The 22,815-nt window shown below is 41.9% G+C and overlaps 1 protein-coding gene across 5 annotated transcripts in view; it reads right to left on the bottom strand.

Moving 5' to 3' along the window:
- Nucleotides 1-22,815, bottom strand: part of LOC105474524 (serine/threonine kinase 38) — an 83,016-nt gene that overhangs the window by 31,071 nt on the left and 29,130 nt on the right. For all 5 annotated transcript variants that reach the window (XM_011729276.3, XM_011729275.2, XM_024790600.2 and 2 more), the window contains exons 6-12: nt 20,807-20,930; nt 18,429-18,583; nt 10,020-10,122; nt 9,100-9,161; nt 2,414-2,531; nt 952-1,075; nt 384-479 (exon numbers count right to left, since the gene is read on the bottom strand). In XM_011729276.3, the coding sequence (XP_011727578.1) occupies nt 384-479; nt 952-1,075; nt 2,414-2,531; nt 9,100-9,161; nt 10,020-10,122; nt 18,429-18,583; nt 20,807-20,930 (782 nt within the window). The remainder of the gene's footprint in view (nt 1-383; nt 480-951; nt 1,076-2,413; nt 2,532-9,099; nt 9,162-10,019; nt 10,123-18,428; nt 18,584-20,806; nt 20,931-22,815) is intronic.

The raw sequence follows: 22,815 nt of genomic DNA, 5'->3' as shown, positions 1-22,815 counted from the left end.
CAATCTTTCCTCCACTCCTTTCTTCCTTCTCTATGTTTCAGTGATACCTTCCACCCTGTGGGCAGGAACAGGCCCGCTGGCGGGCCCTAAGAGGCTGCTGAGTTCTAGGTAAAGGGTAATACACTTCCTAGATGCTCCCTCCACCACAAAAAACAAAAGTTCACTTCACTTTGTAAATAACTGCTAGATTCAATATATTCCATGACACATGGCTGACAAAAAACTCAACGCCCAATCACCATGAATGAAAATCAGGAAAAGATCCTAAATCTCTAAGAAGCTCTCTTCCCTTACTTGGCTTGCCAATGATGGTCCTTCCAAATTATTATTAAGTAAACTAGAGACTTTCTGAAATAATTCTGAAAGTGTTTATATGGATATACCTGATATGTTCCCAGTCAACGCCTTCAAAAAAAGAGTTACTTTTTATTTCCTCAACTCCAGGAGCTCCAATTCTATGTTCCCATTCACAGCAGAATCTGGAAAAGACAGAGGCCTTTCAGCACACCTCAAGCAGTCTCTTCAGAAAAACTTTTTTTTTTTTTGAGACAAGGTCTCACTCTGTCACCCAGGCTGGAGTACAGTAGCACAATCAAGGCTCACTGCAGCTTCAACTTCCTGGGCTCAAGTGATCCTCCCATCTCAGCCTACCAAGTAGCTGGGACCACAGGTTCCACCATGCCCAGCCAATTTTTTTTTTTTTTAGAGGTGGAGTTTTGCTGTGTTGTCCAGGCTAGTCTCAAATTCCTGGGCTCAAGTGATCCCCCTGCCTCAGCCTCCCAAAATGCTGGGATTATAGGTGTGAGCCACCACACACAGCCTTTTTATTTGTTTAAAGAGAGGAACAGAAGGAAACAGAAAGCAGATTCAGGAGATAATAACAGTTTAAAAAAAATGGAATTATTCATATGAAAAAGCTGAGAAAGAAGGTGGAGGGATGTTCTCTAATACCTCAAAATTAGATCCTTGGCCTTCTCAGAGATGGGAACTTCCGGAGGAAAAGTCAAAGTTTCTTTCCAGTTCATCACCTTCTTGTATGTCTCTTGAGGGGTCTCCGAACAGAAAGGTGGGTAGCCTGTAATAAAAAGGAACTTCGGAGCTTTTACACTCCAGAACTTTGAATCTGACCAAGATTACTCTCCTTAATACAATTCTATATGTCTTTTTTTTTTTTTTGAGACAGGGTCTCACTCTGTTACCTAGGCTGAGTGTAGTGGTGCAATCATGGTTCACTGCAGCCTTGAATTCCTGCCTCAGCCTCCCCAGTAGGTGGGACTACAGAAGAGCACCACCACACCCAGCTGATTTTTTATTTTTCTTTTGTAAAGACAGAGTCTCGCTATGTTGACCAGGCTTGTTTTGAACTCCTGGGTTTAAGCGATCCTACAGCCTCAACCTCCCAAAGTGCTGGGATTACAGGCATAAGCCACTGTGCCCGGCCCGATTCTGTATGTCTTTAATGACTACTGGATTACTCTGTATGGCCATCCCTCCATGACATAGACAGGATTTCCACTTATCCCAGAAAATATCTAAACCTATTTTTCATTTTCCCCCAAACTCCCAGACCCAAAGTGAAATCATGCTTCTGGTACCACTAGGAAGTCAGCTAATAGGTAGAGCTGGGAAAAGAAAGGAGGACATAAATAGAATTGCAGGTGTGGGAATCACCATGCCCAAAGAAGAAATGAAAGGATGAAACAGTATCATTCCAGAAATACCCTTATATGGGTAAAGTACCAAATAACGTGAATAAGAAAAAAGCATAGATTTAAAAAGGACCACCATGCGTCTTTTTGAGAACTACAGGCAAGAAGACAAACACGCACACACCGTATCACACCATCTTCCCTCCAGATGGTATACGCCCACCTCCAAAGGCATTGTTCCCATGTTCCTGAAGCCAAAGCAGCCAGATAGACTCACTCGGAACCAACAAGGGTATACTTGCTCGCTGGCACATGACCACCCCCACAGATGCGTCCCATAAACACAGAGATACACCAATACAATAAGAGGGAGAGAGGCCACAGGGTCCCATGATTTGAAGGCTTTGACAGAGGAAGGGGGCAGCATATTAGAAAAGTGAGGCAATGCCCAGTTAAAATGCTCTGCATACAACAGATGTTAATAAGTGCTAGTGACTGAAAGAGCTTCTAGATGGAGAAGATGAAGGTATAAGAGAAAGAAAAACATAAAAAATGATCAACAAAGCAATTGCAGGATGCCAGTAAGCCTAAGAATGGAGTGGGATACATCTTACTGAAAGAGTTGTCATCTGTCTAAAACAATTCACTTTGAAAGACAAGTGGGGAAATCACTTAGATCACTGCCAGTTGAAACAGAGGCTGATATCAATGTAGAAGTCTGTCACGGATGCACAGAAAAAGTCCTCTGAAACCATGCAACTTACCGATGAGCATCTCATACATGATCACCCCAAGCGACCACCAATCACAGAGCTTGTTGTACCCGGTCTGCATGAACACCTCAGGAGCAATGTAGTCAGGAGTGCCTACTGTGGAGAAGGCCTGAAACATGGACCACACATCAGGGAGGCCCAGCCAGGCAGGAGGTGCCCAGAGTTCTGTTCTAGAAACCAAAGGCTATGAATACCACCAGAAGCTACCCCCAAGCTAAATACGCGGGACTGCCCAGTAGCTTAACGGCAAGCTTGATTTGCCAAAGCACTTTCCAAAATGAACAAGAAAGCTTTGTTAATGAGGTGGGAGACCCTTCTTAACTATCAGTCACTACGGCGAAGGCATCTCTGTCATAATAACTAGTATTACAATTCACTGAGCACCCATTAAGTACCAGGCTCTGTACTTTATATATAACATGAGTTATATATACATATATATAAAATTCCATATACATGAGTTCATTTAATCCCAACAAAACTTTTCCAAGGAGGACCTTATTAGCCTAACTTTGCAGATACAATTTGATGCTCAAAATGGCTTTGCCCAAGACCCCAGAACTAGTCAGGTGGTACAGCCCAGTTTAGAGATTAAGTATCTGGCTGCGAGCAGTGGCTCACGCCTGTAATCCCAGCACTTTGAGAGGCTGAAAGGTGGGTGGATCATGAGGTCAAGAGATCGAGACCATCCTGACCAACATGGTGAAACCCAGTCTCTACTAAAAATACAAAAATTAGCTGGGCATGGTGGGGTGCACCTGTAGTACCAGCTTCTCAAAAGGCTGAGGCAGGAGAATCGCTTGAACCCAGGAGGCAGAAGTTGCAGTGAGCCGAGATCATGTCACTGCACTCCAGCCTGGTGACAGAGTGAGACTCTGTCTCAAAAAAAAAAAAAAAAAAAAAAAAAGATAGAAATTATAATATCTTACTCCAAACCATCCCTCTTTCTATGATACACATTCTTTGATTTGACACAATCATAAAGGGAAGCTTTATGATCAAAAGCTAAAGTTATATCCTATAAGTTAACGTTTATAAATACCTATTTACCAAACGTAATTGTTTTTGTACATAGTTCTTGGATAACTGTTCTCTTTTTCTAAGAGACGGGGGTCTCCCTTTGTAGCCCAGGCTGGAGTGCAGTGGCACAATGATAGTTCACCTCAAACTCCTAGGCTCACGAGATCTTCCCATGTCAGCCACCAGAGTAGCTACGACCATAGGTGCATGCCACCACACCTGGCTAATTTTTAAATTTTTTTGCAGAGATGGGGTTTTGCCATCTTGCCCAGACTCCTAGGCTCAAGTGATCTTCCCACCTCAGCCTCCCAAAGTGCTGGGATTATAGGTGTGAGCCACCATACTCGACCAAGAGAAACATTTTCTGCATCCCAGTATTCTACTCTAACATACCAGGACTGCAAAATAAGAGGAGAAAGTACAATCAAAGCCTCCTAATGTACTTAACATCTGAGGGCTTACCATGTGTAAGGCGCTGATCTAGGTGCTTTAAATATTATATATTATATAAATTTTTAAATTACAGTTGTATTGTTTTTTAAAACATGTATTATGAAATATTACAAACATATACAAAAAAGGAACAGACAATACAGACCCATTACTCGTATTAAAGAGATTAATAATTTGCCATATTTGTCTCAGATCATGTCTTTTTTTTTTTTTGAGATGAACCACACCTGGCTAATTTTTTGTATTTTTAGTAGAGACAGGGTTTCACCACTTTGGCCAGGCTGGTCACGAACTCCTGACCTCAAGTGATCCACCCGCCTCCGCCTCCCAAAGTGCTGGGATTACAGGCATGAGCTGCCACACCCGGCCCTGTTTGTCTTAACATTAGTTTTGAGATTTATTCACGTAGTTCACTCTAGTTCACTCACTTCTCTGCTGTATGCTATACTGTTATATAAATTAATCACAATAGTTTTTATCCGTTCTTCTGTAATGGACAGTTACATTGCTTCCAGTATTTCACTATGACAAGTAACACCTGAATAAACATTCTTGTAATACCTTCTTGGGCACTGTGCAAGCATTTCTCTAGAGTATAAACTAGAATATTGCTGAGCCTTGGGTTATAAGCATCCAAACTTGAAGTATCTTCCAAGTCCTCCAAAGTAGTTAGTCCCTATTTAAACCAATCCTGGTGGGGATTAGCTTCTGGTGCTCCACATCTCACCAAGACTTGGCTTTGTCAGATTTTTAATTTTTATTTTTACCAATCTGATGAATATGAAATGGGACCTTTTTTTCTTTTTAAGTGATGGGATCTTGCTCTGTCACCCAGGCTGGAGTGCAGTGGTATGATCACAGCTCACTGTAGCCTTGAAATCCTGGCCTCAAGGGATTCTCCTGCCTCAGCCTTCTGAGTAGCTGGGACTCTAGGGATGTGCCAGCATGGCTGGGATCTTGTTTTAATTTGCATTTACTTTATCTCAAGTAGGGCTGAGCACACTCGTATTTTAATTAGCCATCCAGGTTTTTACTATGAATTCCTGTTCAGATCCTTTGTCCATTAGTATTTGCTTAAGTTGTGTGGTCTTTTTCTTATTGATTCATAGGAATTCTTTATGAATTCAGGACATTAATCTGTTTAAGACATTTGTATACTGCAAATATCTTCTCCCAGAATGAGGCTTGTTATTTTTATTGTGATTTTTTTTTAATGAAGTAGTATTTGTTACCAAAATATGTCACATATATACATGTGTTAATTACATACATTATCAAATTATAATGCATAATCATGAAAATGAATACCCATGAGTTCAACTGAAGAACCAAGTAATAACAATATTAAGCTAAACATGTACTCCTCCCCGTCTCTCCTGCTTCTCTTAACCACTATGCCGAATTTCATGTTTTGTCACTCCTTAGCTTTTAAAAAGAATTTTGCCAGGTATCTCTCTAAATGAGATTTTATTTTTGAGCTTTATTAAAATGGTACCATTCTATATACAGTCTTCTGTTATTAGATTCTTCCTCTCAACTTTATGTTTCTAAAATTGATTCACGCTGTCACATGTAGCTGTAGTTCAATTATTTTTACTGCTGCAAAATATTCTATTCCAGAATGTAACTATTTTCCTGTGGATGGACACTGGGTTATTCCCAGTCTTTTGCTATTATGAAAATGCAATAAACATTCTTCTGCATGTCTCCTGGTTCACATGTGCAATTTCTCCAGGGCTTATGACTAGGGGTAGAATTGCAGCGCTGTAGGGTGTACACACGAACTCTGAAAGGTAATTCCAAAGTAGCTGTACCGTGTGGCTTGTCTTTTCATTTCTTTGTGTCTTTTGATATACAGAAGGTTTTTTTTCCTTAAAGTAATAAAATAAACCAACTTTTTCCTCTATGAGCTGTACTTCTTGCACCTTATTTAAGAAATCCTTCTTTACTCTGAGGTCATAAAGATACTGCCCTGTATTTTCTTTAAAAATTTTTAAAGTTTAATTTCCCATCTAGAGTTGACTTGCATATACTGTACGGTAGGGATCCATTTTTTCCATATAGCTAAGTGTATGCATGTGTGTGTATATATATGTATAATATATATTTAAATGCAGATATTAAATAACACAAATACCAGTGTTGTCTTTTGTCTTTAAGCTTTAAAGACTGAAACGTGGATTAGGCCCTCTCCAAGAATTTTCATTCTAATCATAAAGGTAAGAATACAAATACCCTTTAATTTAGAGACGAGGTTTACTCTACCAAAGATGAATGTAAATCTAAGCAGATCTTACTTGTTCAAAGATTTCCATGATAAAACCAGAGGTCTACTGCCAGAGGAAAAGAACTCCTTCAAGCTACCAATGCATTAAAAAGAAAAACTCTTAAGAGTTATAAAATATAGCAAACAGCAGGCTCAAACCTGTCAAGGTAAAAGTATTGCTCTTATTCCAGAAACTAGAGTCTGCCGTAGGAGCTCACTCGTATTTTACCACACTTTTTACCACACTGTCTGTACCAGGTGTGTCCTTTCCAATCTAAGGACTGCCCCCTTCCCAAACCTTTGTAGTTTTCCACACCAGGGTGTCCTCCAACTCCAACCTCATAAATCTGTACTCCAGTTTTTCCTTTTCTTGTCTGGGTATTTCAAGTGTCAATGAAAGCTGCAATCTGGAATAGCTCCGTCGGTTGTTAACAGTCATTTCAACCAAATGTGTTCTAACCTTATGATTTTGTGTCAGGGCTTTAAGAGAAATAAAGCAATTTAATTTCCTAATCACTTCTGTAAATCCTACCCTAAAAAAATAAACTGACCAAGATTGGATGCCTATGTGTCTATTATCTTTTATATCTGCGATTAACTTAAAGCTGACTCATATTAATCAGGTACTAGGGCCTAATGTTATATAGGACCACATAACAATTTAAAACATTACAATATTATTTAAGCAGCCAAGGAATGAAGCTAAAGCCTCTACTTTTTTTAGTGATTCCCAATGGACTAAAAAGTAATAGGCTGGGTAGGAATTACATATGTTAGGCTTAACCTAGAGCAGTAAATTTATATTAAGTATTAACGAATATCTATCTTCAGCTTGGTACTACCTGAACGGGATCACTTAGAAAAGGTCAAAGTAACACAGTTAATTAACATTTAGAAGACTGAGAGGTGGCTTCATTTTCTTCAAGTTATGAAAAGAGATAATATGAGGATGACCTTAATTTACACTTTCCCATTTCTACTGCATGTAGTATAAAAAGGCAAGAACCTTAATCACAGCATCAGGGCCTTAAGTTTATTGAGATTTTCAAAAATGTTTTTAACTATTAAATGACATTTAACTGCAAACACGAAAATTGTGAAACTGCTTTCCTTATAGAACTACAGAAATGGTTCCTCTAATCATGACAAGACCCTTGGGTACACATCAAGAGCACAAAGCTTGTCTTGGAATATAAGGGACAATTCAAGACACTTAAGCCTTATCCCCAAAATACTTGTTAGTACAGGAGCCAAAGGTTAAATGCTGGCCTGCTTGAAAAAAAAAAAAAAAGAAAGAAAGAAAAGAAAAGAACAGAAATCACAGATTCCTCACCTTCTGTTTCCAAAAAATAGATAAGTATTAGTTGCCCAACAATGCAGGAGCTATTATTTAAGACATAACCTCTTCGTGGAAGTTCTCAACATTCACTGCACAGTAGAATCAGTCTTTTAAAAATCAGATACGATACCCAGAGTATATCCCAGACCAACTGAATCATAATCTCTGTGGGTGGAACCTGGACATCAACATGTTCTGAAGTTCCCCAAGTGATTCTGTTGTGCAGCCAAGGTTAAAAACTACTTCTCTGTGGAGAGACATAATAGAAGCACCTGACCAAATTTGTTCCTGACATTCCCTAATCCTCAACAAGATACATAAAATATTTTTCAACCACATACAGAATTCAGAAGTTTAAAGAGTAGCAGAGTTCCCAAGGAAGGGAGACTGTTTTGTAACTAACTGTCCTAAACTGAAGATTTCCCAAGTAAATGTTGTCTGAGGCCCCACTGATGGGTGGGCTTCAAATAAATCAAAACGAATGTACAACTTTCCTTTGACTCTTTCTTAAACCATCCCATAGGTTTCCATTTTCACATGTAACTGACATCCACCTATTAGTGACTTACTAAGAGTGTTATTAAAGGTACTCTAGAGAACTGTAAATCAGTATTGCACTAGGAATTCTAACTGAAACACAGTATTTGGTAAACTTGCCAAGTTACTACCATATATGTGGACAAACAGAAGTGCTGCCATTTCTAGACAACACATTTGCATGACCATCATTCCAAGTTAGTCAGTTTCCCATTGCTGCTATTCTGCTTTCCAATGACCAAATGTTAGTTTGGCTTTACCCATCATCAGTTTCATTTGCTATGGGTTTCTTGCAAAGCTTAAGAATGTAGTGATACACATTTCTATTATCTGGCCAATAACTCCAGTAACTGGACACCAGAACATGTACACTGTACTTCAAACAAGAACCAATTAATCAGCTATTGCTAAAAAATAAATTCTGCCTAGACAGCAATATTTCACTGGTAAATTTGTACTTCCAACATACTATCAAGGTAAACACAATGTTTCTTATTTTTCAGCCTGTAGGACATAATTTTACATGGGCACAAAGTCAAATGCATATAAATAAGCATTCCCCTTATATTTCTCTCCAATCTTTATAAGTAGGTTCTTTTTCACATCACAAAGTCAGAAAGTGTGAGGCAAATGAATTGAGGAGTCTTGATTTGCCCTTGCCCAAGTGGATCAAAATTTTTAAGAAGTTTGAGAACTGATGCCTGAAAACTCTAGGTAGGTATTTGTACTTAGTTTTGAGAGGTCTCCAACTTAAATACAACCCCCTTACCACTACAAAAATAGAGAAAAGGTGGGGCAGGAAGGAAAGGTATTGTTACCAAGCTAAAAGGTCAGAATGAGGTCACCCACAGAAAATGTCACAATGAAAACAACCTAATATTACCTGTCCTCCTTCAAAAGATTCCTTTGGGTCCTATCAACCTAACAACAGCACTCTCTTTAGGTAATCTTAAAAGCAAGGGACACATTGCAAATACCTGTCAAATGCAATTTTATGTGCAAATCTTTAGAACTTATACATACTTCGTTTGTAGCATTTCAGAAGCCACAGATATTACTTACTAGCTGACGTCTATTTCTTTTCCAGGTTTCTGCTTTCCTTTTGGAATTCATGTTCTGGAAAGCTGAAAGTAGAGAATACAAGCTGCGGTCAAAGTTCAGACCAAACTGTTTACTACTTTTTTTAGTAGGCTCTTTCAAGTCATATGAAACCCTAAAGTCTTGCTTTCTTTCTACTCATACATCAAAAGCTCCAGATGACACGTATCCTAGTAAGTTTACAGTAAGCCCAAATCAGAAGCTGTAAAGCATTAACTTAAAAGACTCACACAGGGTTGTAAAAGGTACTCCCATGTGGATCAAGTGGCCACAGAGGATACAGGACTTAATCAGAATTACAGGGAATTCAGTCTCAACTAGAACCGAGGTCCTAACGTGGACCTACAACAGTCACAATTTCTCAAAATTACCATCAATTTTCCAAGTAGTAGTAACTTATATGATCAGGGACATCTGAATTTATAATACATGATTTGACATAAGCTTTTCTAGGATGAAATGTAATTTTACCACACAGTTGTCAATGATTTCATAGTGTTCAAGTGGAAGTGACTGTCATAAGGATGAACTTCTTTCTGTCATGAAGGAAAGAAGCACCCAGGATAAACCTAGCCCAGAGCTGTTCCCAGGAGTTTTTCCTCTACTACTTCTGGTTGCCTGTCCCATACTCATCCCCAGTGACCTTCCCAGTAGACCTCTAAAGAAGACCCCTTTCAACCTCTGTCTTCACACATTTGGTACCATTCATTCATCTTGCCTCACCAGACAACACAAATCACAGGCAAACCTGGGAAGGTATTTTTATTCTCTACACACTCATGCTGTGAGAATCTCCTATCTGTCCTGCATAATTTGGTTACAAGGGAAACAGCTCTTCTAGGCCCAGTTAGAATGAAAAGGCTAACGTAATTGTTACTACTTACTGAAATCACTGGGGAGGCTGTGGTTCAGATTCCTATAAAATTCTGTCCTATGTGCTTTTTTCAGTCCTGTGCAAAGACCAAAGTCAGAAAGTTTCACATGGCCCTATGGGGAAGAAACAAGGTGACAGATGGATGAGTATTCTTGGAGGTAGAACAGAACATTACCTTCTACTCCTTCCAGCATCCATTACAGCTCTACAGCCACAGTACACTGCTCCTTCTTTTATTATAAGAAAAATCATGTAATTGCAGATACAATTTTTTTTTTTTTTTTTTTGAGACGGAGTCTTGCTCTGTCGCCCAGGCTGGAGTGCAGTGGCCAGATCTCAGCTCACTGCAAGCTCCGCCTCCCGGGTTTACGCCATTCTCCTGCCTCAGCCTCCCGAGTAGCTGGGACTACAGGCGCCCGCAACCTCGCCCGGCTAGTTTTTTTGTATTTTTTAGTAGAGACGGGGTTTCACCGTGTTAGCCAGGATGGTCTCCATCTCCTGACCTCGTGATCCGCCCGTCTTGGCCTCCCAAAGTGCTGGGATTACAGGCTTGAGCCACCGCGCCCGGCCAAAATTTTTTTAAAATCCCAAATCCTATTATACTAATAAAGCTATTTTCATTTCTGCATATCATCTTTGGTTTTATCCAAATACTGATTTTTAAACACAGGTCTTGACCCCTCCTTAGCATCTAGAGACAATTTTATTACTTCTTTAACTCAATCAAATATTCCTCTCTGTTTCTATATGGTCTTCAGTTTTTTTTTGAGACATGGTCTTGCTGTGTCACCCAAGCTGAAGTATAGTGACGTGATCATGGCTCCCCGCAGCCTCGACCTCCCAGGCTCAAGCGATCCTCCCATCTCAGCTTCCTGAGTAGCTGAGACCTCAGGTGCGTGCCACCACGTCCAACTAATTTTTTTTTTATTTTTTGGAGATAAAGGGTTTCCCTATGTTTCCCAGGTTGGTCTCAAACTCCTGAGGTCAAGTGATCCTCCCATCCCAGCCTCCCAAAGTTCTGAGATTATAGGCATGTACCACACCTGGCCAAAATTACCACTTTAAAGGTCTCCATAATATTCAATTAACTTGGCACTTCATTGTTTACCTTACCATCCCCTAATACTGGATGTGCATTTCATTTTCAATTCTTAGCTTTCATACAACATGGATTATCAGGTGCCCTCTGACAGTCTATATTCCCAGACCTAACCGGGCATGATTCAGGATGACCTTAATAAATCGTTGTTAAATGAAGAGTAAATCTTTTCAAAATTGTTCATATAGCTTTTTCTCCTCTTATTCCATTGGAATAAATTCCAGCAGTAAACTATTTCAAAGACAAAGGGAATAAATATTATTGGATAGTCCTTGATAAATGCTACTCCCACGAGATCCTTGGGCTTCTAGCTGGAAGCCTCTGTGGTCACTGGTGCCTTTTACCCGAGTTTTACTCAGGTCCGCTGGGCTCATTCCACCCACTCAGCCTGGCAGGCTTGTGCTACCAGCCCAGATCCCAGGTCTGCCAAGGGCAAGACAAGCAGAGAGGCAAGGAGTGTGTGAGTGCAGGGTCCAGCTACTGCATACAGCCAGGCACACTGGCGGCCACTGCACACAGCCAGGCACAGTAGGCAGCTCCAGGCGCCAGCACAGGTGCTGGCTCCATGCAAGCCTGCAGTTGGATGAGATGCACTGCAAGCAGCTTCTGCAGTGGGCACCTGCATATGGACGAGGGGAATGTAGTGGCACCTGGAAGCTTGGAGATGCCAGAAACTGCAGAGCCCTAAAGAGGGTGTCACAGCCCTGGCTCAGGAAGCCCCTAGGTCTGAGCTCCCAGAAGGGCCACAGCACTTCTCTCCTTCTTGTTGCCTGCAACACGGCAAGCAAGGGGACATATTTCAGCCCTGTTTGTGTTACAGCTCTTTCAGCCCCACCATTTGGCGGGTCTCAGGTTTTTGTCCCGCATTCAGGAAGAATGAGGTATACGGACAACTGGAGGGTGAGCAAGGTGAAGAGGAGCTTTATTGAGTGACAGTACAGCTCTCAGGAGACCCCAAGTGGGTTGCTCCTTTCCGCTGGCAGGTCGTCCTGGCATCTGTGCAGCCTCAGTGCAGAAAAGACCCAGAGTGGGTACCTCCCATACACAGGCAGTTCATCCCATCTGTAGGGATTCGGTAAGTGTGGTGGGAAAAATTGTAGAAAGATGCAAACCTTCTTAGAAGGCCAGGAAGTTTTACAAAAGCTTCAGAAAAGGATTTGGCTGAAGGCATTCAGATTCTCTTATCCGATGCCTAAAGGCTTAGGTTAGATAACAAGGGGATGTAAAGAAACTGATCTAGATAAGTTAGTTTACTTAGGCCTCAGAACCTGGCCTTTAATAATCGAAATGCAGGACTGCTCTCTCCGGAGATGGGGTGGGGTTGGGGGCGGGGGCGGGGGGGGGGGGGGGACAACCATGTTAATTACCCACAAGTGTGTTGACTGAGGCCTTTGTCATTAAATCTGTACTAAATAGTTGCCTGCAGCACCAGCTTTTCAGGGCCGAGGCTGCTACAACTCTTTCTGCAGGCAGCCCAGTCCCCTAGCCTGCTCTTTCACTGGGTATCTGTGTCAGAGTGCATTTTTTCATCCATCACTGGGGTCGCAGTCTGCAGGCTGGACCCGGCACCCATCAAGTCTGTAGCCCTTAGGAGACCCGGAGCAGACAGCACCTTTCTGCAGCAGGTTGTCTGACATCTGCCAGAGTCTCAGTCCAGGGTTTTTATGGGTTTCAAAAGAGAAAAAGTGTGTGCTGATTGGTCCATGGGCGGTCACAGGCAGGCCCGGAAAAAACACCACAAGTTCTTACTCTGGGCCATAGAGTCCAGCCCGAACTGACAGCTTGGCCCTCAGGCTTCAGGCCATCCCTGGCTTGAAGGTGGGGCTTCACCAGGGACCCACCCCCTTCCACCCAGGAGCCTGTCTGCCTCTTATGGCCATCAACCATTTTGTCCACAGTGCCCAGGCTGTTGGTGCAAAGGGGCATCTACAGACCTGCACCCAACTGCCCTCCTCCCGTTTGGCCTCCCTCTCTTGCTTCTTGGCACCCAAAGTCCAGAGGGGGCTGAGGCTGCAGGGGGCTGGTGCGTCAGCACCGCCCCAAGTGTGCGCACACTCGATCAGGTCTCAATAGAACCCAGGCTCAGCCTCAACTTTGCTCTGAAATTGGAGTGGACACCAGGAGCACAGAGAGGTCAGGCAGCAGGAACAGGCACTTTCAAGCTCATGGGCTTCCTTGGACCTGGGTCCTGGGCTTCCCAGGACCCTGTGAGCGCAGGGATGCCCAGGTCTGCAGCTGTGGCTGGGCAGCTGCAGCTGTGCCTGGGAGGGCAGGGCTCCCACTTATTCCCTGCTCCTGCCAGCTCCATGGAGCACACAGCCCTGACTGTGCCTCCCCCACTGCAGCTGGCATCTTCCCAGCAGAGGCTCCAGACAGGCCACCACTGCCATCACAATACTGTATTCCAATCATAAATCTCTAACTTTATAATTTTCATAAAGGAAAACTCACACCTTCTATGAGTCAGGCACCTTGATTGATGCTTTAATTGTGTTGTCTCATTTAAAACCCTTAAACTACACATCACAGACTTAGAGCTGTTAAACGGCTTGCCGTTAAAATGGCAGAACCCGCCGGGCGCGGTGGCTGATGCCTGTAATCCCAGCACTTTGGGGGGCCGAGACGGGCAGATCACGAGGTCAGGAGATTGAGACCATCCTTGCTAACACAGTGAAACCCCCGTCTCTACTAAAAATACAAAAAAAATTAGCCGGGCGTGGTGGCGGGCGCCTGTAGTCCCAGCTACATCGGAGGCTGAGGCAGGAGAATGGCGTAAACCCGGGAGGCGGAGCTTGCAGTGAGCTGAGATCCGGCCACTGCACTCCAGCCTGGGCAACAGAGCAAGACACCGTCTCAGGGAAAAAAAAAAATGGCAGAACCAAAATCAGAAATCAGCCCATGCTCTTCCTCCCAGACCAGGATTATTTTACCCTGCCATCTTATCTCATCTGGAAAATGAAAGTAAAGATATCTTTCTGGCAGGAATGGGCAATATAATGCATGTAAGACTCCTAACACAGTACCTGGCACATAACTAGCCCTAAGGAAAAAGTAGGTATTCTTGGGGTGGCAAAATTTTAACTAGATGGAGAGTTGAAATAAAAAACATAAGAGGGAATCCTGATGCTCAGAGATCTACCTTGCTCAGGGTTACACAATCAGAAGTGGTGCGGCCAAAATTTGAGCCCAAATGACTTCAATGTCTGTGGTCTTTCCAGAATATCACCTTTCTCAAGGACATTATCAGGCTTAAACATACACATTTTCCAAGATACAAGGCTATAGGAGCCCTTCTCAGATGGGTCAAATTTTATTATGCTTTGTTTTAAAAGAAATCCAATTAGGTTTGGATGTGTGTATGTACGTATGTACACAGCAAGGTAAACTGCCAAACAGGGACAGCTTCGAGCCTATTAACTCAGTATCTTTTTTTTTTTTTCTTTTTCTTTTTGAGACAGAGTCTCGCTCTGTCACCCAGGCTGAAGTGCAGTGGCACCATCTTGGCTCACTGCAAACTCTGTCTCCCGGGTTCAAGAAATTCTCTGCCTCAGCCTCCTGAGTAGCTGGGATTACAGGTGCCCGCCATCAGGTCTGGCTAATTTTTTTGTATTTTTAGTAGAGATGGGGTTTCACCAACTTGGCCACGCTGGTCTTGAATTCCTGACCTCATGATCCACCCACCTTGGCCTCCCAAAGAGCTGGGATTACAGGAGTGAGCCACCATGCCTGGCCTCAGTATCTTTTTTTGAAGATTTGCAAGTAACTTATTCTACAAGCCAAGGAAGTTTATAGTTCTCATGATTACATATCTTACCTGGACAACTCTAAGAAAGGACTAAGAAAAATTGTTTTTGGCTGGACACAGTGGCTCACACCTGTAATCCCAACACTTTGGGAGGCCAAGGCGGGGAATCACCTGAGGTCAGGAGTTCAAGACCAGTCTGGCCAACAGTGTGAAACCCTGTCTCTACTAAAAATACAAAAATTAACTGGGCGTGATGGTGCACGCCTGTAATCCCAGCTACTTGGGAGGCTGAGGCAGAATTGCTTGAAACTGGGAGGCAGAGGTTCACAGTGAGCCAAGATCACATCACTGCACTCCAGCCTGGGGGACAGAGTGAGACTCCACTTCAAAAACAAACATTAAAAAAAAAAAAGAAAAACTTTTTAAAAGCAGTTCCTGGAGCAAATGCTATTCAAGCTTAGCCTTTCAGGGAATTCTATAGCTATTCTGAGTATGCAACAGGAACTCAAAACTCCTACATTTTTAGGACTATAATCTATGTGGCCGAACACAAATCAACTTGCTCATGAGAACATTTTACTACAAGCGTGAGCTAGCATAATATAAAGGGCAAACCTGCACCTAACAGGATCCCCCATTCCTCTTCAGTTAGACCAAGTTCTCAAGTTCTTTAATATGGTTGTTGGATCTGAACATAGACTACAGGGGACAAAGAAGTCAGCACTAAGGTACCTAGGGCACCAACCAGGGCATCTGAACTTTGAATCACACAAGGTAGGGCCAGTGTTTTATTAAAAATATATCTGATATTAATGACATAGGAAATATCTAACATTAATATTTTAATGTTTACACAGAATACAAAGCTATTTACATTTAGGATGCTAACTTTATATAAATGATTGACACAAACAGAAAGGCATCAAAGTGATTACAACGAAATGATTATCTTTCAGTGATGAGATTATAGGTAATTATTCTTTTTTTTTTTTTTTTTTGGAGACGGAGTCTCACTCTGTTGGCCAGGCTGGAATGCAGTGGCACGATCTTGGCTCACTGCAACCTCCGCCTCCCAGATTCAAGCTGATTCTCCTGCCTCAGCCTCCCGAGTAGCTGGGATTACAGGCACGTGCCACCACACCCAGCTAATTTTTTAGTTTTAGTAGAAACGGGGTTTCACCATGTTGTCCAAGCTGGTCTCCAACTCTTGATCTCAGGTAATTCACCTGCCTTGGCCTCCCAAAGTGCTAGAATTACAGGCGTGAGCCGCCACACCTGGCCAGTATAATTTTTCTTCTTTAATACTGTCTGTATTGTTCAAATTTTCTACCATGTTAATGCATTTTTTTTTTTTTTTTTTTTAGACAGAGTCTTGCTCTGTCCCCCAGGCTAAAGTGCAATGGTGCGATCTCAGCTCACTGCAACCTCCACCTCCTGGGTTCAAGTGATTCTCCTGCCTCTGCCTCCCAGCTACAGGTACCTGCCACCGCACCCAGATAACTTTTGTATTTTTAGTAGAGACAAAGTTTTATCATGTTGGCCAGGCTGGTCTTGAACTCCTGATCTCGTGATCCACCCACCTTGGCCTCCCAAAGTGCTGGGATTACAGCAGGCTAGAGCACAGTGGTGTGATCTCGGCTCACTGCAACCTCTGCCTCCCGGGTTCGAGTGATTCTCCTGCCTCAGCCTCCAGAGTAGCTGGGACTACAGGCACACTCCACCATGCCCAGATAATGTTTGTATTTTTAGTAGAGACAAGGTTTTACCATGTTGGCCAGGATGGTCTTGATCTCTTGACCTCATGATCCGCCTGCCTGCAAAGTGCTTGGATGATTACAGGCGTGAGCCACCATGCCCGGCCCCGCCTTTTTTTTTTTTTTAACCAACCTCTTCCCATATCCCCATCTCTGCTACACTCCCTAGCCTTTGGTGTCTACTATTCTACTCCACTTCTGTGCATTATAATGAAGAAAAGAGCAGGTGGTGGCTCGCACTTGTAATCCCAGGGCTTTGGGAGGCTGAGGCGGGAGGATCACTTAAACCAGAGAGTTTGAGACCAGCCTGGGCAGCAAAGTGAGACCTCATCTCTACTAAAAATTAAAAAAATTTAAAAGGCCAGGTACAGTGACTCACGCCTGTAATCCAAGCACTTTGGGAGGCCGAGGCGGGTGGATCACAAGGTCAGGAGATCGAGACCATCCTGGCTAACATGGTGAAACCCCATCTCTACCAAAAATACAAAAAATTAACTGGGCGTATTGGCAGGCACCTGTAGTCCCAGCTACTCGGGAGGCTGAGGCAGAAGAATGGCGTGAACCCAGGAGGTGGAGCTTGCAGTGAGCCGTGACTGTGCTACTGCACACCAGCCTAGGCGACAGAGCAAGACTCCATCTCAAAAAAAAATAGCCAGGTACAATGGCATGCACCTGTAGTCCCAACTGCACGGGAGGCTGAGGCAAGAGGATCCCTTGAACCCAAGAATTAGGGTGCAGTGAGCTGTAACTGTGCCACTGCATTCCAACCTGGATGACAGAATGAGACTGTCTCAAAAAACAAAAACGAACAAACAAAAAAAACAACTTCAGGTTTTTCAAGGACAGCAAGAAAGTTATCAAAAGACAGCAAAGAAGAAAAATACCCTAGAAAATAAATTTACTTTTCACCTTACAAGAAAATTCAGTCAAGACAACAACTCTGCTTAACAGAAAACAACATTCTAGAGTTTTAGAGGTGAATGGGATTTCACGGGTTTCCTAGATCTGTATTTTCACCTTATGGAAAAGAACAATGAGATCCAGGTGGTAAAGAGACTTGCCAAGGGTTATCTAGCAATTTAGCTGGCAGCACAGGGATTATCTTCTAATTTGCTGTAAGTTTAGGAACTAAGCAACAAAGCTTATCTGCAAGTCTAAAAATAAATATAAACAGGCCATTTAAGAGGCTGGGCAGGGGCGTGGTGGCGCACACCTGTAATCCCAGCTACTCAGGAGGCTGAGGCAGTGAGAATCACTTGAACCCAGGAGGCGGAGGTTGCAGTGAGCCAAATCGTGTCATTGCATTCCAGCCTGGGCAACAGGGCGAGACTTCATCTCAAAAAAAAAAAGAAGCTAGGTAGGACCCTTCTTTAAGCAGAGAGCATGATTTGGAACCTGGACTTTGTTACAGGTTCTTGTTGTTATTGCCTCACTTCCTGCTTCTTGGCTGGGTTCCTCATTAACTGATGAGGTTGCCCAACAGAAGGGCTCTAGATAGGTGATGTATTAGTAGTACAGTTAATTACATGCTAAGAGAAAATGACTATCTTTGGCTTTATTACAAAATTACCCTCTACATCAATTTTGCTCTTATTTTCAAGAGTTTCCTTTATTTTTAAGAGAGGGTTCAACCAAATTATAGAATCATAGCCTTTCGGAGAAAGGAAGTGACAGCAAACTTACCTGTTTAAAAAAAAAAAGAAAATCATGACAAGGTAGGTCACAGCTCACCCACTGGGATGACCACAGGGGTGCAGGTGTTAAAGCAGAGGCTGCTCAGATCAGTAAATGTGCATAGTTCATGCCAATGCCCCCTCATACCTTGCTGTCCAAAAGAAGGTTGTCTGGTTTGATGTCTCTATGGATGAATCCAAGTTGGTGAATAGAGTCTATGGCTAACACTGTTTCTGCTATATAAAACTGAGTCTCCTCTTCTGTCAGAGTGTCTTTTTTCATCAACAAGGTCATCATATCCCCTGGAAACAAGAAGATACAAAGCCACCACACATACACATACACACACACACACACACACACACAAACAACGTACGAGTGAGTACCAATTTTCAGATATGTCTTCCCTATCTGCCAACATAAGGCAGCTAAACAGACCTCTTCTGTGTACCACAGATAGACTCACATTGCCAACATGGGAAGAAATGGGATTTTCACACCTAAGCTAGCTAAAGTTGACCATTAATGTATGATTTGTATTTTACTCTTGAGAGAAAAAGAAAATTTCTTCCCACACTTTAAAAAACAACTATATTTGCTTAGGATAATTTTTTGGACTCGGGGTAAAAAGCTACTTTACTTTTCACTTTGCCTGAACAAATATCTGCAAGCTTTTCTACATCTATAACTAAATGGCACTTCCACATAGATTGTATTGCCATTGTTATAGAGAGGCTGAAATGCCAAATAAAAATGTAAACACTTGGGGAGGCTGAAAACAAGCTTTCCAACTTCTATTCACAGAACACAAACAAATAAAAAGGAGGGACTTGGGTAGCAAAGCATTAGTCAACAAAAGCTAAAAATGAACTGAAAATGCTATACACTAGAATGTGCAATAACTGCCTCCTAGAAGAGTACAATGGACATCTCTCAAGGTCTGTTTTTTTTTTTTTTTCCTCTAGTGTGTTATTATAGGTATTTAAATGGACACCAGTACCCTTTATGTAACTTTTAAAACACAGTATCGGTATTCTAGCAGTTAAAAGGTAACCTCGTTAGCTTTCTGCAAAGTCAAAATTTCATCATTTCTGTCTAATACCAGCAACATAAAATGGCAGAGAAAGATTCAGATCCTAACTCAACAGTGAGAAACGCAAAGAAAATATGTATAAGGAGTTTAAAACTAAGAGAAACAGGATTCAGTTTAGACCTCACATAAAACCACTTAGGTTAGAAAACAAGGAAAAGAGAAAGAAACCTCTGATTTTAACAGAGCATCATGCTGCTTTTTCAATTTCATTTCATTTAGAACATTATGTTTTTTATTACTGGAGAAAAGTAGCTATTTTTCCCTCAGGCAAAAATTAAACCGTTTATTAAAGTGCTCTTTTTCAGTCCAAGACATAAAAAATATGATTCCCTAATCACTCCTGGCAGCCCTTCAATCTGGAGTCCCACCAGACACATGGAGACAGTGCACTTGGGCTGCTACCCCAGTAAGGTAGCTATATGGCCTTAGTTCTGTGGCTCAGGAGAGCAGCCAATGGGGCCTCACCTGTGCAAGTTTGCCCAGATGACTGGGAAGCTCAGGCCAGATGCTCTATGGCTCTGGAGGCTAGCTCCACCAAGTGCAAAGGGCAGGGTCCAGGAGACATGAGAAGCTACGGAAGATGGTACAGGTTAAGTCTTGAGGACACATTAGGAGCTGGTAACCAAGTTGGCTCTTACTCCAATTTAAGAACTAGCATCTAAATGTTAAAAAAGTTTCTCCTCATTCTACCAGACTCTTTTCTAACATTAATCAACTGTTTATTTTTTATTAAATGTATTAAATATTAAAAAGTATTGATGACCCTAAATCTAAGGGTTGTCACAAAATCAAAATATTATGCCACAATATAATTATTGTGGAAAAGGTTCTCTTTTTTTTTTTCCCACCAGAGTTTGCTCAGAGTTCATCTGCTCACTGGGAAACAGACTGCTTTCCTCAGAACAGATGGCATGTTCTGTTCTGGGTTTACTTTGGAGCTGTCTTAGATGTTCGTGCTGAGTTACTAAAACTTAAAATTTCAGAAATGAGAAATTGATTCTGGCTACTAATATAGGTAATAAAAAATTCACTCCTTATTAATACGTTATACAAAAAGAAACAAAAAGTTGGAGCAAATAATGTTATAGCTTCAATGTTGCCACTTGGGTTATTGATCATATATGATTCTCATTGACAGAAGAGCAGGCAGAGCACCCTGTTTATTCCTATATATTTTAAAAAGGGAAGAAAAGAAAGAAATGTCCATCTGAAATCATGTGAATGAATGAAAAGGTTACTTTTATGGCACTAAGATTGTAGAAAGGCACCCCAGCACAAGACAGGTTACTGACTTCCTTTATAGACCTAAAAAAGGATATAGAAAGCAACTCTGTGAGTACATTTAAAAGTAGAAAGGAGGGTTAATTGTGATGTGAGAGAAAGAAACCACAGAACAAAAAGAAAAAATGACCTTTCATCGTCAAGTAATTACCTCCAGGCAGGAACTCCATGATTAGGTAGAGGTTTAGCTTATCCTGAAAACTATAGAACATTTTCACAACCCACAAACTGTCTGCCTCCACTAGAATGTCACGCTCCGCACGAATGTGGCCAACCTGGAGGTATATGCATTTGATTAATGACAAAGCTTGCTCTGCTTTATTAGATTGTATATTTGCTTAAACAATTTAAATACTGTGTTTAAATACTGTTTTGAGTATTTAATCGTGATGATACAAAAGATCCAATTTCTGCTTAGGCAAACCTACTAACTCAAAATTGACATTTGACTTGAAGGTATTCAGTGATGAAAACTTGAGTGATGAAAGGCTTTAAAAAATGGCAAAATGAATGGCTTTAATGCAAATAGCAACTTTAACATTGCTAAAAACTGAATCTCTGATTAAAATTACTACTCTTCTGCATACAGTTTTGTCTAATAATCTTTTATGATAAAAATAAGTCCCCAAAGTGAGACTCCTTCCTCAGGTCTGCAATAGTATCTGCAAGGACAGTGAGCTCACTGAAAATTCTAGAATGCTATGATACCACAGCATTTAGTTCACTGTTGTGAGCTCAATCAATCCTTACTGAATTGAAATATAAGAAAACCTAAGAAAAGTTGTAGATTCAAATTAATGACATTTCCAGTTTTATACTTTCACTGAAATATCTAGCTAAAGAGACCAAGTTGTAGCAAGTTTGAGAGAACTGGAATTATTTTGTTAAAGCAATGCTTTATTATCAAATTTACTTTATTTAATTTAAATGCAGAACAGTAATCAAACATCACTGCATATTATCAAATTCCCCCCCCCCAAACTTTTTTTAAAACGAGATGGGGTCTCACTCTGTCACCCCGGCTAGAGTACAGTGGCGTGATCATAGCTCACTGAAGCCTCAAACTCCTGGTCTAAAGTGATCCTTCTGCCTCAGCCTCCTGAGTAGCTAGGATTACAGGTGCGTGCCACCACACCTGGCCCCTCCCCTCTTTTTTAAGTGTCACAAGTTCTAAATTGGGTTGATTCAGATCTAAATTTATTAAGACTCAGTCCAATCCCTGAGTAGCGGTTTTGGTCTTAATATATGCTACAGGTCTTGACTTTTTACAATATGTTCTGAAGTAAAACATGTACCAAGATTCACAAATTGGCACTTCTGTTGGCAAATTTAGTCCATGGCTGTTGTTTGGTTTAATACAATGTTTGATACGATGGTTGTTTGTTTTATTGACGTATCTTTAGGGAGACAAGGCACTCTTCCATTTCAACACAGATCCCACCCTCTCCCCTGGTCTTATACCTAACTTGCTTCAGGCTTCCATGCTAACTCTTGGGGACCCAGAGGCATTTGACTTTATGTATTTGAGTTTTCAGTGTCTACTAAAATCGTTCTTTGGGGAATTTTTTTAAAAGCTGCAACTGTACAGAAAACCTACATCTTTACATCTGTACTTATGGTATTGGGGTGGGAAAAAAATGGACAATAAGGGTGAAAAGAAACAGTGCTATGAAACACAATGGGCCGGGCGCGGTGGCTCACGCCTGTAATCCCAGCACTTTGGGAGGCCGAGACGGGCGGATCACGAGGTCAGGAGATCGAGACCATCCTGGCTAACACGGTGAAACCCCGTCTCTACTAAAAAAGACAAAAAACTAGCCGGGCGAGGTGGCGGGCGCCTATAGTCCCAGCTACTCGGGAGGCTGAGGCAGGAGAATGGCGTGAACCCGGGAGGCGGAGCTTGCAGTGAGCTGAGATCCGGCCACTGCACTCCAGCCTGGGTGGCAGAGCGAGACTCCGTCTCAAAAAAAAAAAAAGAAAGAAACACAATGAAGCCAAGTAAAGGATCTGCCTTTACTTGATCTTAATACAGAAGCAAAGCTTTTGGGAAACAGCAATGTTGCTTGCTGCCCCACAGCCATGGCTAAGACCCAGTCACTATAAGACATTAATACACTAGAAGGCAGCCTTCATCTGCCTGTCTCCCCTGGCTCCCATTAA

The sequence above is a fragment of the Macaca nemestrina genome, chromosome 5, assembly GCF_043159975.1.
Source record: "Macaca nemestrina isolate mMacNem1 chromosome 5, mMacNem.hap1, whole genome shotgun sequence".
Taxonomy (NCBI): domain Eukaryota; kingdom Metazoa; phylum Chordata; class Mammalia; order Primates; family Cercopithecidae; genus Macaca; species Macaca nemestrina.
Note: the sequence above shows the minus strand (reverse complement) of the source record. Positions and strands in the feature narration are given on the sequence as shown.